The sequence below is a fragment of the Aulonocara sp. 'chitande type north' Nkhata Bay genome, linkage group LG12 (genome assembly GCF_057382095.1).
Source record: "Aulonocara sp. 'chitande type north' Nkhata Bay isolate Kocher_YH1m ecotype deep benthic linkage group LG12, A_spYH_male_GT1.1, whole genome shotgun sequence".
NCBI lineage: Eukaryota > Metazoa > Chordata > Actinopteri > Cichliformes > Cichlidae > Aulonocara > Aulonocara sp. 'chitande type north' Nkhata Bay.
The window spans coordinates 36,322,106-36,337,012 of NC_141355.1; the positions used below are offsets into that span (position 1 = coordinate 36,322,106).

General features: G+C 40.6%; 1 protein-coding gene across 2 annotated transcripts in view; it reads right to left on the bottom strand.

Annotated features, from left to right (window-relative positions):
• The window catches only part of fras1 (Fraser extracellular matrix complex subunit 1), a 294,299-nt gene that overhangs the window by 25,575 nt on the left and 253,817 nt on the right, over nt 1-14,907 (bottom strand). For both annotated transcript variants that reach the window (XM_086315447.1, XM_086315448.1), the window contains 7 exons: nt 11,953-12,216; nt 11,183-11,371; nt 9,541-9,660; nt 8,252-8,431; nt 3,415-3,539; nt 2,327-2,467; nt 1,208-1,435 (listed from right to left, as the gene is read on the bottom strand). In XM_086315447.1, the coding sequence (XP_086171573.1) occupies nt 1,208-1,435; nt 2,327-2,467; nt 3,415-3,539; nt 8,252-8,431; nt 9,541-9,660; nt 11,183-11,371; nt 11,953-12,216 (1,247 nt within the window). The remainder of the gene's footprint in view (nt 1-1,207; nt 1,436-2,326; nt 2,468-3,414; nt 3,540-8,251; nt 8,432-9,540; nt 9,661-11,182; nt 11,372-11,952; nt 12,217-14,907) is intronic.

Below are 14,907 nucleotides of genomic sequence, written 5' to 3' on the forward strand. Positions count from 1 at the left end.
CACGCGTGGCTGTCGAGCCAAATGTCCCCAGGTGATGGAAAGATAATAAACCCAAGGCTGGGAAGTGTGTGTTTGCGATCGGGGATGTCAATACCTACACGCTGTCATTCAGTTTAATCATATGGGCTATTAGTAATGACAGGTGGTGGAGCTGAGGGGGGAAAACTGACAAGCAGAGGAGTCAATTCACCCTGAGTCTTGCTCATAACCATAAAGCTGACATTACCACTGCACACACATTCGTCCTTCTGTAGTTGTAGGGACCTTTGTGTGATGGTTTCTGGTCTAGCTGTGAAAACAAAACACTCGCAAGGATGTCAAAGTGCATCCAGGGCAAACATGCGTGGAATAAGCCCCTCCTCACGGACCATCTTACAATCCTCGATAGTGGCGACGGGTTAATACATTTCTAGAGACAACATAGTGTGCTGCACTTTTGTTTGCCCAAGTGGCAACTCCTCAGCTAAAGAATAGAGAAGCGCTAAAATGTAGTTCCTCTGATGTCCACTAGAGGCTGGCTCCGAATTTGAGGTTTTACTTCAGAATTGTTACTGTTTCCATTTAGGAAACATAAACCACTGTTTATCTATTTCACCTGCTTCAGTGCAAATGACAGTAACAGGATTTTAGATCTGCTTTTTGCCAGTGTCACTGCTGGTAGCATTACGCTGTACCTGCAATCCATTCGGGTGGCACAGGTAGTGACAGATTGTGACACATCCATACGGACCAAAGATTTCCTGTGTGTTGCAGCACAGCACTTTTTCGTGTTTTAGGTAAACTGTCCATTGTGTGGCCCTTCACTGAATCTATGTGAGTTTTCAGGGCAGCAGATAATTAAATACGCACATTTAATAACACAAAACTTTGTGTGTCTCCGCTCTGTAGGACTCTAAATATTATTCAGATGAAATGAGCTGCAAACATAAAGCTGCTCCTTCCATGCTACAGAAATAGCCTGTCCTTCCAAACATGTCCTTTGCAAAAATATTTTCACTGTGTTTCCGGAGGTGTCCGCCCTTTGCAAAAGCCCCCAGCTTCTGTCCTCACAAAGACAGAAGCACATGAATACACCCACAAATTCACAAAAGGTCAGAGCAGGCACACTCTCGCAGACATGCCCTCACTCTGCCATTTCAATCATCCCACTGTAATAAAACTCCAGAAGGTGCCTTTTATACACACACTGATACACTCACACACACACCTCTTTTCCGTCGTCCTCCACCATGAAGAGCAGGTTGGTGCTGTCAGTCACGGTGAAGGTGAAGCGGTCTTTGAGCGAGTTGGAGCCGTCGTGGTTGTAGCTGATGCGGTTCTGGTAGATGTCGTCCATGGTGAAGCTGCTGGTCTGTCGGTAGTGTTGGCCGTTGATGGTGCGCTCGATGGTGCCATGTCGAGGAGCCTGGACGACGCTGAAGATGACGGACTCCGCCTGGAGGAAGGTCGTGTTATAGGAGGAAAAATGCAGGGAAAGGAAGGACGGCTCAGTGATATCGTCTGCAATGTCTCCCTAGGATGAAGCTACATAAGGAGCCGTGTTTGTTCTGCACAACCAACAAACAGCCAAGCATGCAAAATAGTGAGAACTCAAATTCAGGAATCAGCTTCAAAATATCTATCTAGTGCCGGACTTTAACATCACTTTCGGGTGTTATTCTCTAAAATTCTACAGTGAAGCAGTAGAAAATAAATCTTCACGTTTTTACTGAGAATTACAGATTTATGGGATTAACAGTGTTGGATTATCCCTTAAACCGGCTGCTTAGTTTAGCCAGCTTAGGTAATGATCTCAAAATAAATATTCAGATTTTCTAAACTGGTAACTGTACTGCTTTGATATCATTCCAAACATGACGCCAATTAGTTCGCGAATCATACCAAGCTTCAAAGATATTATCTGTTTATATTGTGCAGCTCATAAAGCGAATCAGATGCTTAAAGAAGGAAAAAGGCAAAAGAGCTCATTGAAATTACTTCATATAAATTTTATACTTACTATTAACTCAATATATGAGTTATATATTAACAATATATGCAGCAGAGGATGGAGAGCAACATTTGCCTTCGTTTAGCCTTAATTAAAGCAGAAGCATGAGTGTGCATGCTGCAGAAATCAGTCCTCGAATGCTTTATTTTGACCTCAGTTACACATTTGAAAAGTTTTTTGTTTTGTTTTCCTTTAAGATCTTCTGAAGTGCTCAAAGCATCTCTGTCATCGTTCCTTCTCCAGAAGGTGACACCTGATTCTTATCATGATGTCACACATATACTGTAATTAAAGCTGTGAAAGACTTGCAGAAAACGTATGTAGCCAGTGTGTTACCTCTGTGTCCGCATCGGTGGCTTTCAGCTCAAACTCAGTGATGGTCTTTCTTACACCCTCCTGCACCCTCATGCCAGGGACCTGAAGAAGAGGCAGGGAGTCGTCCACAGGCTTGATGGTGATGTAGAAAGTCTGGGCAACCTGATGACAAAGAACAAATAATAAGATGATGAAACTGTTACACACATGCATGTAACCAAAAATACATCCTGTCATCAACGTCCTACTTTCCACCGAAAACTTTCTCAACAATTCAGCAAATAGAAAAGTCTCACTATGATGAAAAAGTTTAACCCCAGATGGCATAACCCAAATACCACAAACTGCATTAATACAGAATTGGCATGCCCTCAAGTAATCCCATCTCCTCGCAGGGACAGAACAATATTCTGCTTTGGTATCATTAAAATACCCCCCCCTCTAATCTTAAAGCAAAACACTTGATTATAAATATGCAGTAGTTCTCAGTTGTCAGGCTTCTCAGAGTTAGCAAAAGTACAAAAGGGCTACACAATTTCATCAACTAGCACAGTGGCCACAAAGCTTCCACACATTGCAGTCAGCCAGGCGTGAAGGCCAAATGACCTTTTTCACATGTTTGCTCGAGTCCTTGTGATCCTCATTAGTTCGGATTAGCGAGGCAGATTTATGCATGAGGTGACCCGGGACAGGAAGCTGCCACTTTCTTGCTGTTATAAAAGCTTTAGAGTTTGTTAGATTTTTAGATTTCTTTCATATCTTTCAATTTTATGGCATCGTTAAGGTTTTTTAATTAAGCTAAGCTTTTAAGTGATCAGAAAACATTTCTCTTTCTGGTTTTCTTTCTTAATTCCTGCCAACAGCTTGTTTTCTGCACCATTTAAGGTTGTTCCCTGCACTTGAGCTTAAAGGTCCCTCTTTGGACACACAAGGACTGCTGACTTATTTCTTGGCCAAACCGGGAACAAAGTTATTTGTCTTTAGGAAGAACATATAACATTTCAGAGCTTCTGTTGTAGTCAGTAGATATCTGCATCAAGACCTCCTTCATGAATGAATTTCAAAATGTGTTAAGCTACCAGGTATCGTAAAAATCTTCTGCCATTCACCTCATTTGTCCCGTCGGACACAGTGAAGGAGAACTGGTCAGCATGTTTCTCTTCTTCACTGCTGTGGACGTACTGGATGCTGCGTGATGCCAGGTCAGCCTGTGTGAAGGTGCTGATCCTGGTGCCTAAAGAGACAAAAGAGAGAAAAGTAGTCGTTAAGCCCAAAAACGTCCATTATGTTTGTTATTTCATCTTTCATATTTTGGTATGAGATGGTTTTACACTGCTAAAAAAATAGGTTATGCTTGATGATCACAGCATAACACAAAGTTGGTTATACTTAAATCTGTCCAATTAAGAAGCAGAAACCACTGTGAGTCTATTTCAACCTCGTTAGTTTAATATTAAAGCAACAGCAGGTGCAAAACTACAAAACTCTGGAACAGGGACTGGCTTGGCAGACCGTTGCTCTCTCCTGATCCCTCCTGACTGATTTTTGTCTACCTTTGATTTTCTTTGTGTTCATTCTGGTGTCCATTCCACCAGTTCTGGTGGTCTCGGGCAAATGCCAGTTCAATAAAGTGAGAAACTTCAGAGATGAATTCTTCCGCGTCTGTTTCCGTTATGTTTCCATGTGATGTCTCATCCTTCATATTTTGTTGTGACATGTGTTTGAAAGCCACCGTGGCATTTTCTGACCACACACTGAGTTTGTTTCCTCAATTTGGCTCTTATCAAATTTACATGGGGATAAAACTAAACTGAGACTGAAGTCAAACTGAAATAATAATGCTTCTCTTTACTCTGTGTTGCCTCTGCAGATTAAAACCCAGTGGGAAACATAATCAGGTTTGTCTGCAACAATCCAGCATCACTCAGCATGAAACTAAAGGTGACTGTCTTAAAAACAAGAACTTCCCAGGAGTTCTGTTATCCTCGCTTATTGTGGATGCAAAGACCTGATGCAGCCATTCGTAAGAACGCATTTATGGTTATTCCTGACATACAAAGTGTGCAACAGACACATTACATAGTTATCTATGATGTGCATTAATAAAGAAAAGGACAGAACTTCTTCTGAATTTCCATTTTCATTGATTTCCAGCTGTGATATTTCATTTTCCAACATTTTCACATTGGACAGTTTAACAAACCCATAATATTATCACATAAATTGCGATATTAAATAAAACAAGGAGTCAAACAGAAAAACAAACAAACAAAAAATGGTTTTAAATCCTGATTTGTATCAGCTTCCAGTTAACTGGTAGCTGATACAAATCAGGCGCAAGAAAATGAGAGAAAGAGCGCTGAATTAGAAAAATGATCCTACCAGCTTCAAGAAAAAGAAGGTGAAAGGAGAAAGAATGGGCTCTCCAAGACAAAAAGAATCAGGAGCTCCAAGAAAAGCTTGATGAAGCTCTGGAAAAAAATTAAAGAAATCCACCAAGACAAGAAACAACAGCCCATAGAGCAGAGAGACATGCAGAGCAAACTCCAAGGCATGGAGGAAAAATGCAAAGCACTGCAGGTAAAGCATAAGAAAACTCTGCACAAAAATCAACAGTTGCTTCAAGACAAGAAGCAAATGGAAATGAAACAGAAACAAAAGGACTCCAAGCTTGAAGAGATGGAGGAAAAACACAGATTGCTCCAAATAAAGCTCGATAAAACAGTGCACAGAAATAAAGAGTTGCTTCAAGAAAAAGACCAACAGAAAATACAACAGGAAGAAGAAAAACTTATTCTCCAGAAGAAAAACACTCCAAGAATTGTATAATGAAACGAAGTACAAAACAACTGTACTGGAAGGAGAAAAGAAAAAACTCATTATAATCAGGACAGGCAGGCTGTGAGACAGATCCAATATTCTCAGTCAGTGATGAAAACCAAGCTTTTTTTTAGCTCCATCATATTTAAGCAAATTACATTTTCCATTTGTCCTGACAGGGAATAGCAGAAAATGCCACATTTTGTTTAAACATGGGCTGAATGCTATGCAGGTTAACATCTGAGCTGATACCGTGGTACAAAACACAGCAAAAATCATTCCTATTTTCACACGTGAAGTTAAAACTTTCTGGGAAGTTGAGTATATTGGATGTTTAATGGTTGTAGAGACTGTCTGATGTTAGTTTAAGTCTGAATCCGATCGGCTTATCTGTCTAGTTGTGGTCTGCACAGATGTCCGGTTTTTAGAAATAATTCAAGGGCAATAGTGTGATATTTTGTATTTATTTATTTCCTTTTCTTTGTCCTTCTTTAAGAAATTTGTATTGAAATAAAAACAAGAGCAAGGGCTTTTATTTTGTCCTGCTGAAACCCACGTTACTGTACTTGACATAATTCTTTTTTATTTATACAGATATGCAGATATACTACATGTGTACAATTCCTCTCATTGTTTAAATGTTTAATAATAAAGTACATGAATATTATATATTATAGTAAAGTATATTTCCTATTAACTAGGCAGGTCATTCTCTTTCTCTTCACAATGCTGTCTTTAAATAAAAATATATAATTCCCTATATTCCTATCTATTCCAAACAATGGTAGTAAGCAACAAAGTTTTAAATTTGTCACTTTGACTCTTAATTTATTAACCATGAACAAGAGGTCAGAGGTCAAATGTAGCATGATTCCTTAAATCCTTCTATGATACTTTCTGTATGTGGACCAGAGACAGGCAATAACGCATAATCTCATTACTTTTTTAAGTAAAGAGTAAAGTAAGGGATTACTATTGCAAAAAAGGTAATTAGATTACTGTTACTTTCCTGTAAGCAGGCTACATTACTTCGTTACTAAACCGTTGTGATTTTGTTTGTGAGAGTGTCTCATGAGCGTGGAACGTCCGCGGCAGCAACAGACGTGTGTAGATCAGCAACGGATAATATGGAGTGCGGGAGAGAGTACGACCATGCAGCGTTTAAAGCTTGGAAGTACTGACATTACTTTGAGTTTGATTCTGTAAAAAGTGACAAAAACATTGAAAAAATCCATGACTGATTACGCAGAAAAAATAGAAAAAGGTCTGTTGCTTTATTACGTATTCAGGTTGTGTATCATGTTTTTAAAAAAAGAAACAAAGTAACTAAGTAATAAAGCAATTACTTTTAAAAATAAGAAATCGGTAAAGCAACAGGATTACTTTCTTGGAGAAGTAATCAGTAATTAGTAACTAATTACTATTTTAAAAGATGTGTTGTGTCGTTTAATATAGTCATAGTTTCTAAGTTATTAAGGAAGCAGTTCACCCATCGGCTGTGGGAGGTGAATATTTCTACTCTAATGAGCAACATCAGGCAAAAGGAAGACACCATTACCTGACCAAAGTTAACCTGGCCGATGGATCTGACTGAAGTCTTTCCTTCTTTAATGTGGCAGAAAAAGGGCTACACACTCAACTTTAAGCTTTATCGGAATTTTAAACTTTAGGATCAAACAACATAAGCTGTATCTACTTCTGTCATTTATTAGGAAGCTTGAGCTACGCCTCAAACTAGTGTCTAAAACAAAGCTGCAAAAATCATTTGAGGAGGTGAGGCAGGTTACTGTCTTAAGCATTTTGCGAGACAAGTGCCTTTTGGCAAACACTCAGCTGGAGAGGTGTGTCATAACCTCAGTCATTTAATAAGCCCCTTGAAAACATTGGCTTTGAGAGCGGGAGCTGAAAGGGAGCATTCATCTCTTTGTGCTGTTACCTTGACATTCCTCGTATGCTGACAAGCTTCCCATAGGGGCAGTGGGCTAGCTGTGCGTGTTAGCATGGTGTGACAGACTGGCTGAATGGCTAGCAGTAATTATCCGGTGCTGCTCTGTGGCTCAGAGGTGATCTGATGCTTGAAGATCGGGGAGCAGTGTTAACATCCAGCTCGTTAACATGCTGCAAGCACTCGTGTGGGGAATCCGTTCAGCCGGGGCTGAAATCCTCAACAGCACGGAAGCTAATAATCACCTCTCTGTGATCGGAGGATGCATCAGTTATTCCTTTTTTGTTTTCTCTTTATTGCATCACAAGATGAGAATTTTAGTTATGGCTGCAGTCATTTGAAGTTTGTTTGTGTCACAAGAAGCAGAAAGACAGAGTGCGTGAGTGTGTCTGTTTTGTAGAGGGCAGCTGGAATAGAACAGAAATAATGGATGGAGGAACTGGAGCAAGCTTCATTACAGCTCCGTCTGTGTGTGGAGTCAGTTATCATATACAGAAGGGAACGAGTCTCCATCTACAGAGTTTGTGATGAGATTTGGTTTTGGAAAGTTTTTGGTTCCATTTTCTTTTGTTATTGTAGTGAAGTCGGGTTTTTGTGATTAAGTTCTTAGCTCCCTGCTTTAGTTTTATTGTCGGTCCCCGGTGTTCCCCTGACTCTCTTGGTATTTGATGCATGAAGGTTTCCTCAGCTCAGCTCTCGTGCTGCCACACCCTGTTGTCACTAAAATACTTCTACTACCATCACACCGACAGGCACTTTAGAATCACCAATTGACAAGCATGTCTTTGGACAGGCTAAAACCGGAGAGGTGATCAATGCACCACAGCGCTGCACACCCCTGGAAACTTTGGGGAAAACGCCATTGGTTGGTGTTGGTTGCCAGGTGAAATCAGAGTCTGCTGCACCAAAAACATAAGTGTAATTGCTTTGGTAGCAATCAGAATGCCATAGTCACCTGCAGTTTGCATGCAGGATGCCAAGTACTCACCGAGCAGTTGAAAAAGTTTGGTTTGGTTTAGTGTTTGGCTGTCACCTTTGCTTTTGCACCCTCTGTGTCAGCCCCTTGTGCATATGTAATCACGCCTTTCCCTGTGCTTTGCCTCACAAACAGCATGCACACCTGACTTTCTGTACAGTATGGAATTAGCTTCTAAAAACACTGACATATAGGCCTGGTCTACCTGGACTGGCAGTATGCTCGAGGTGCCCCAGGCTCGTCTGTTTGGTGACACGGTAGATGAGCTCGCCCGGCTCGCTGTCCTGGTCGCTGGCTGACAGCTGCAGCGTGGTCAGCTTCTTCACTGAGTTTTCATCAAGCACCAGGCCTTTGTTTACCACTACAGATGGAGGGAGATGGTCCTCTGCAAGATAAAATAAATAAGGTCAGTATAAAAAGAAAAGGAGCAGAGAGAAGAAAAAAATTCCCCCGTCAAGCTAAGATTTATCAGTAAAACCCAGCTTTTGGCAGCGTTTGGGAAAACAATTCATCCAAAAGGAAATCAAAGTATTAAGAATCAGTTTCTTATCCTGGTAAAAGGGAGAAAGGATGGACTATAGCAGAGGAGGTGAAATAAGCTGAGATTTATATAGACCGAGAACGACAGTTTCATATCAGGAGGTGTGAAAAAGTGATATAGGTTTGAAAGATGTAAAAAAAAAAGATAGAAAAGAGTGAGAGAAGGGCAAAGAAGTCATCAGAGGGCAGTACGGCAGGAAGAGATATGGAAGGAGAGCTTCCCTGTAGTCACATCTGAGAGGGTGCAATAAACAGAAAAGTGAAAAAGGTGAGAAAATAATAGGCTAAAAAGAGAGCTGCAAAAGATATGAGAGAGTCGGGATGCTGCTCAACCATGAGGGAAAGGCAATCCTTCAATATCCAGTAGCTTCTCATGTGGACACTGGATTCAAACTGCTGAACCAGTGCAATAGTTGGTTTTATCCCCAGAAGGAAGCGAGAGGAAGCTTTTTAGATGGAAACGGTGACAATAAAAATGTGCGCAGCTGAGTTTTCAAGGTTTATCATGGCTCAGAATGGGTCTTTGGCAGTTGACTACACACAACTGCAAAATAAATCTGCGTAGCTTAAAATAAAAATGCATCTTTTTTTCTTTTCTCACAATCTCAAAAAGAATAGTGTCATTTATATATGACTAAAAATTGCCAAAAAAATTGCATTACAGTGATGATAAAAAGAAAATCACTGTAGCGAATGAAATTTACAAATTTCTGAGAATGTCGATTAAAAACCCAAAACGAGCTCATTTAACATGCGAAAGCTAACAAGCTGTAAAAGTGGGTTATAAATAACATGACTGCACACAATTCGTATTCAGGACGTATGCAGGATGCAGCATCACATCAGTAACCACGCCTGAGACGGAGGGATAAATCTGCAGTAATTGCCTTCTCGTCTCCACCAAATGAAAGAACACTTCAGTCCCTGCTTTGCAGAGGGTGGAGGAAACCCTACCGAGCACACTGATGAAGAAGGACTGGTCGATCAGTTTGTTGCCCTCCGGATCGAGCAGGTTGAACTTGAACGACAGGCTTCCTCCTTTCTCCCCCTTCTCGTGGCTGTACTGCAGCAGGCCTGCAAGACAGAGACAAGCACTCGGTGTCAAAGCTTCTGACTTCATGCAAAAGTGTAACTGCTGGGAATAATTAAACTCCAATGAATCACACGACCTTAGAGCTAAATTACTGTGAGCGAAACTAGAAAGCACTGAGAGCTTTGAATGCGTCTTCTACGCTTTTATTTTGTCTTATCACTAAGTTTTTGAATGTAATTCAAACAATGAGTGAACTGAATTTAGCAGAAATGTGGTTTAAAATTACATTTTGATAAATGTACACTGCAAACCACCTGTGACCTTTTCTGCATTTTGTATTCTTGCCCATGTCTGGGTGAAAGCAGCAATAAAACTGGAGCAATTTTTACTCTGCCATCAAGCTGTGCAAGTTAAGAGTTCATCAATAAATACCTCTTGCTTCTCAACCCACCCCTCTGCCATTATCTTACCTCCAACAACAAAACTAAGAAGTAAGATAATAAACTGCATACACAGTTAGCTGTAGCCACTGTGACATCACCAAGTTAAAATGACCTGTTATAGCAGCTGATGGGGCATTTAACCTCTAAGGTGGTCCCGAGACGCCACGTCAGGACATGTTTGTGACTTAAGGACGCATGCGTTGAGGTATCAGTCGAGGTTAAATTGCTCTGAACAGGCTCTCAGGACTGTATTACACATGACCTTTTTTCAGTGATGGTCATTCACATTCCTTTAATGCTCTCTCAAACCACTTCCTTTCTCTGTCTTAAATGTGAACCTCCATATCCTCAAAATAGTCTCTTGTCTTGTCCTTTCCATGCACATGCACATCTGGGGCTTGTATTGAAGAGCTGAAACTTCAGGCTCTCCTGTATTTGCTCTGCACGTGCGGAGTGGTTGTTTGCTCTCTCCTGTGTATTAAATCCAAGCACTCTTCACTGCACTGCACACCATACCAACATTTATCAGTCCAGCTGCATTCGACTCAAGAGCTTTAGTCTACCATGACTCGGACGCCTGAGCTGAAAGTGTGAAAGAATATCCCGTTTTATAATCTATTAAAGGGCCCATAATTTATAATGTTGTATTCATTCAATCTTTAAACTACAGGTCAAGACCACCTTTGTCACAAAGGAGATGAGCATTTGGTTAGATGCTTAAAATATGGGCTATAACAGTGGCTTTGATACTTTTACTTTATGTTCTACAACATAAAACATTTTAAGTAATTTGCTAACAAATTGCTAAATTACAGAAATTGTTGTAACAGGCAACATCATCGCAGCAAATGCAGGAGTTTTACTTCATCTGTAGCCTGACGTGTTTCTTTTGCTGATACGATATCCTTATATGTTGCTAACTTCCACGTTGGCCTGCAAAAGACATCATGTCACTTTATCTGCTGGTTCCTGCTGGTCACTGGGAAAAACGCAGGATTAAAGCAGTCGTTCCAAACCTAGAGGTGACATCCATCTTTTATATACAGTCTAAGATAAAGCAAAGACCGAAAACTGTGGGACATCTGTGCAAAGTTACAACAATAAAAACTAAAGCTGGCACCTTTGTTGACGTCCTCCTGAGTGAAGCTCTGAATGGGACCTCTCACAGAAACGCTCTCCGCTCGGCTGCTCCTGTTGAGCTGCAGCTTGCCGACTGGGGGGTCTTTGGTCAAGATGTACCGGAGCTTCAGGTGGTCTGAGTCGATGTCAGTACCTTTCAGATTCTGCTCTGTGATCTTAGATGATGACCCTGAAAAAGTACAGAAATGTCAGTGATCAGATTTTACTTTACATTTATTTGATGACTTTATTTATTTGATTGGATTCTTTTTTTTTCCGACTGAAAATACAAGAGCTGCTTAAACTCACTTGCAGAGACTGAGAAATACTCTTGAAACAAAAACCTTAACAAGCCTTAATTTGTCTTTTAATAACCCATAAAAAACCCAAATATTTCCCCACACACGAAAAGCTGGACATAACAAATAAAATAGGAAGAAAAAAGTGGAAAATATTAAAAATGGGGCACTACAGTGTATCATAATACATTCATGTGAATAATTACTAATCAGCTGAGGTTTTTTTTTAAATAAAAACAACACTATTTTAACGTAGTTTCTCACTCTAAGCAGGGGAACTATGAACAAACTGATTTAGGAGGAAGAAGAGAAAAACAAGAGGCTATAAGCGTGAAAAGAAAAACTACTGAGTTTATTTATGATTGTAAAAGTATTCTGACTGGTGTCCCCGGGCGTCTGGTTTAACCTGAGATGAGTCAACATCTCATTAAACACAGACATATCGTTTATTACTGCATTTCTTGACTCTCACCTGCTGGAAGCTGCAGTCCTCTGTTGACGGTCATTCGAGGTCCCTCGCTCCTCGTGACGTCCATCGTGAACTCCAGGCGGCCCGTGTGGGTGTGAATGCCATCGGTGAGGGTGAAGGCCATCTCGTCTGCTCCCCCGCTGACAGTTTCAGGCGTGTAAACCAGCAGCTGATCCACCACATCCTGATAGGTGAATGTGGAGCCCTGCGTTAGGACGCGACCGTTCTCCAGTGGCTGGGAGTAGAACTGCCGCCTGCGGAGCTTGCCTAGGGGAATAAAAAATAAACCAAGCTCAGATTGTGAAGTGGGTGTAAGTGGGGGAGTGGTAACTGAATAAGTACATCTTTTTAATTGCTCTGATTATCTAAGTCAAATGGAGGATGTTTGAGTTTTTCATGCAGCACATGAAAGACAAGAAAGCTCTTTGTAGAACCTAATGAGACATTTTAGATTCCTCTAAATTACCCTGCTTCTTAAATCAAAGCCCAGGTTTAAATAGGATTTAAGTCCAAATCCTGCAGCGTGAAGAGGGGACACACAGACGTACACCCTCATTTATTCCCTCCCACACATTCCCTCTTCTTCTTCTTTTTTTTTTTAAACGTCTGCAGTGAAACGTTTCCGCACTGTTTAAAAGCAGAAGATGAACAAATCAAACACTTCCACCAATCCTCTATGGAGGATTTAAAAAGCCAAAAATCATTAATTAAATCAAATACAACCCCAATTTCCAAAAAATGTTGGAATGCTGTGTAAAAAATGATTTGCATATTAAACCTATGAAAATATTTTCAGAGCTTGCAGTCAATTTATTATCTATTGCCCTGCAGTATTTATTTTCACTGGATTTTCTATATTTTGCCTTTTTTTAAATGAATCTTTTATTTTGTCAGTGCAAATCCATCGTTGGGGTATCCCCATGTTATTTGCATTAAGATTAATTCATAGAGTTTGAGACTGTTTGGCACTAATTACCTGAAAATTATGTGCATTTAGAAATATCTCTTGGCCTTAGACTGCTTCGACAGCACGAGGTCTACAAGTGCGTGCACATTTGCTGGAGTGTTGCTGCAACCTGGCATCTTTATTAGGCTTGAAGGGGTCTCTCATACTTCCTCTAAGATAAATAGATCGTTGTAGGGGTGTGTGTGTGTGTGGACAGTGGAGAGGTGGCCAGTTAAAAAGACGAGCTGACTGGGAGTCATCGACACGCCTGAAATCACTCATCTCCCGCTCTGTCCCATCAACCGTTCACGCCGGTGGTTTTATGGTGGAGGCACGCTTGGTTTCACCAGCTGGTTTATGGTGCTTTAACTGAGTGGCGGGGGGGGGGGGGGGGGGGGGGGGGGGGAGATGTCCCAGACCAGGTGTCTGTTGGGGTGGGTGAGGAGTATGGGAGGGGTGATAGTTGAAGACAGCATCGAGTTAGTATCAAATGGACATCTAATCCATACGACTAATTTGCATGATCAAGACCAGGAATTCAGAAGTGTCAGTCGGAGATTGCCTTTGCATTAACAAAGCTCCTTAAATCCTTAAATACAGAACAGTCAGTTAGAGAGAATGCCTTTAAGTTTTGGGTCATTATGGCGTTAAAATAAAAATCGTAACATGTAAAGAACAAATGAGATCCTGTGAAACAGGGTTTATATTCCGCCGTCTTTCACGACTTTGTAAACTTTGCTAAAATTGGGTTAAAAGACATTTTTGCTGTGACTAAGTGCTGTATACTTATCTTAAAAAAATGTGTTTTTCGTGACGCAATTTCTTTTGGTCTACCAGACTGTGGCAGGCGGAGAGAAAATTCAATTTGGGACGGTGAGAGGGCGTCAGAAAAACAAAGTGTTTGGAGGTCAGTTGATTTGAGTTTGTGTCGCTGTGTCATGTGAGGAATGGCTGCAGTCAGAATGCAGCGCTGCAGCGGGCGGCCGCTGTGTTTGTCTTGTTTTAAACTGTTTGGGTGTCGGAAATAAGAGTAATGTGTTTATGACTCTGTGTGTGTCTGTTCATCTCTATCACGTCCAGAACTATTTACTATCAACATGCCAGGTACCTCTTAACATAACTCTCTCCTGAGCTCTGTGTTAGGTTTTGTGTGTGTGCAGATCTAAAGTATGTGAGATATTTTAATATACTGACTGCACATCACTGCATATTTTTCCATGTTTACCTGCTGGGTTGCTGCTGTGTTAACACATAATTCTGTTTTTGAAGCGTCTCTGTTGCTTTCATATTTGAAAAACATATATGATGCCATATGAACTGGTGAATAAGCAAATGGACTTTAAGAGGAAGAATAACTAAACGTATCTCAAAAGCATCTGTTTGTTTATCTAAGTAACAGTAAAATTGCATAATTTCCTCAGGGATTAATAAGGTATTCTGATTCTGAGATCAAAGGGACTGTTCTAATTGCACTTTTCTGGGTTCATAATCCCACCAATTTTGATAAAATCCCCAACATCACTGGCTGAAATGCAGCTCTGAACCATTAAAGAGCTGGACAGATGTAGACAGTCACTGTTGTACCTCTCGCCTCCTCCGTACATCCCGAAGATGATTTGAACCAAAACCTTCGATTTCTAAGGATACAATTTAAAATTGGTTCTTTGCTAAATTCTCTGTTATGTGTAGACAGTCCTCTGAAAACAGCCAGGTAATAGGACTGTACTGAAAATGAGTGAAGAAACAGCCAATGGCAAAAAAAAACTTTGAAAAACCACTAGGAAGCCCAGAGAAGTACCGTTCAAGTCCACTTAAAAATACAAGAAAATCTTGCTTCTTGGAAGCAAAACATAAAGAAATGAAGGGTGAGTCAAGAGCACTCTATAATAGAGAGCAAAAAGCAATAAAAATGTCAAGTTTATATAGATGAACTCAGTTTTAGCCAAAAAACTTGCTAAAGCTATAAATCACTTCAGCTGTTAGCTATGTTAGCAGCTAGCTACATGTGAGTA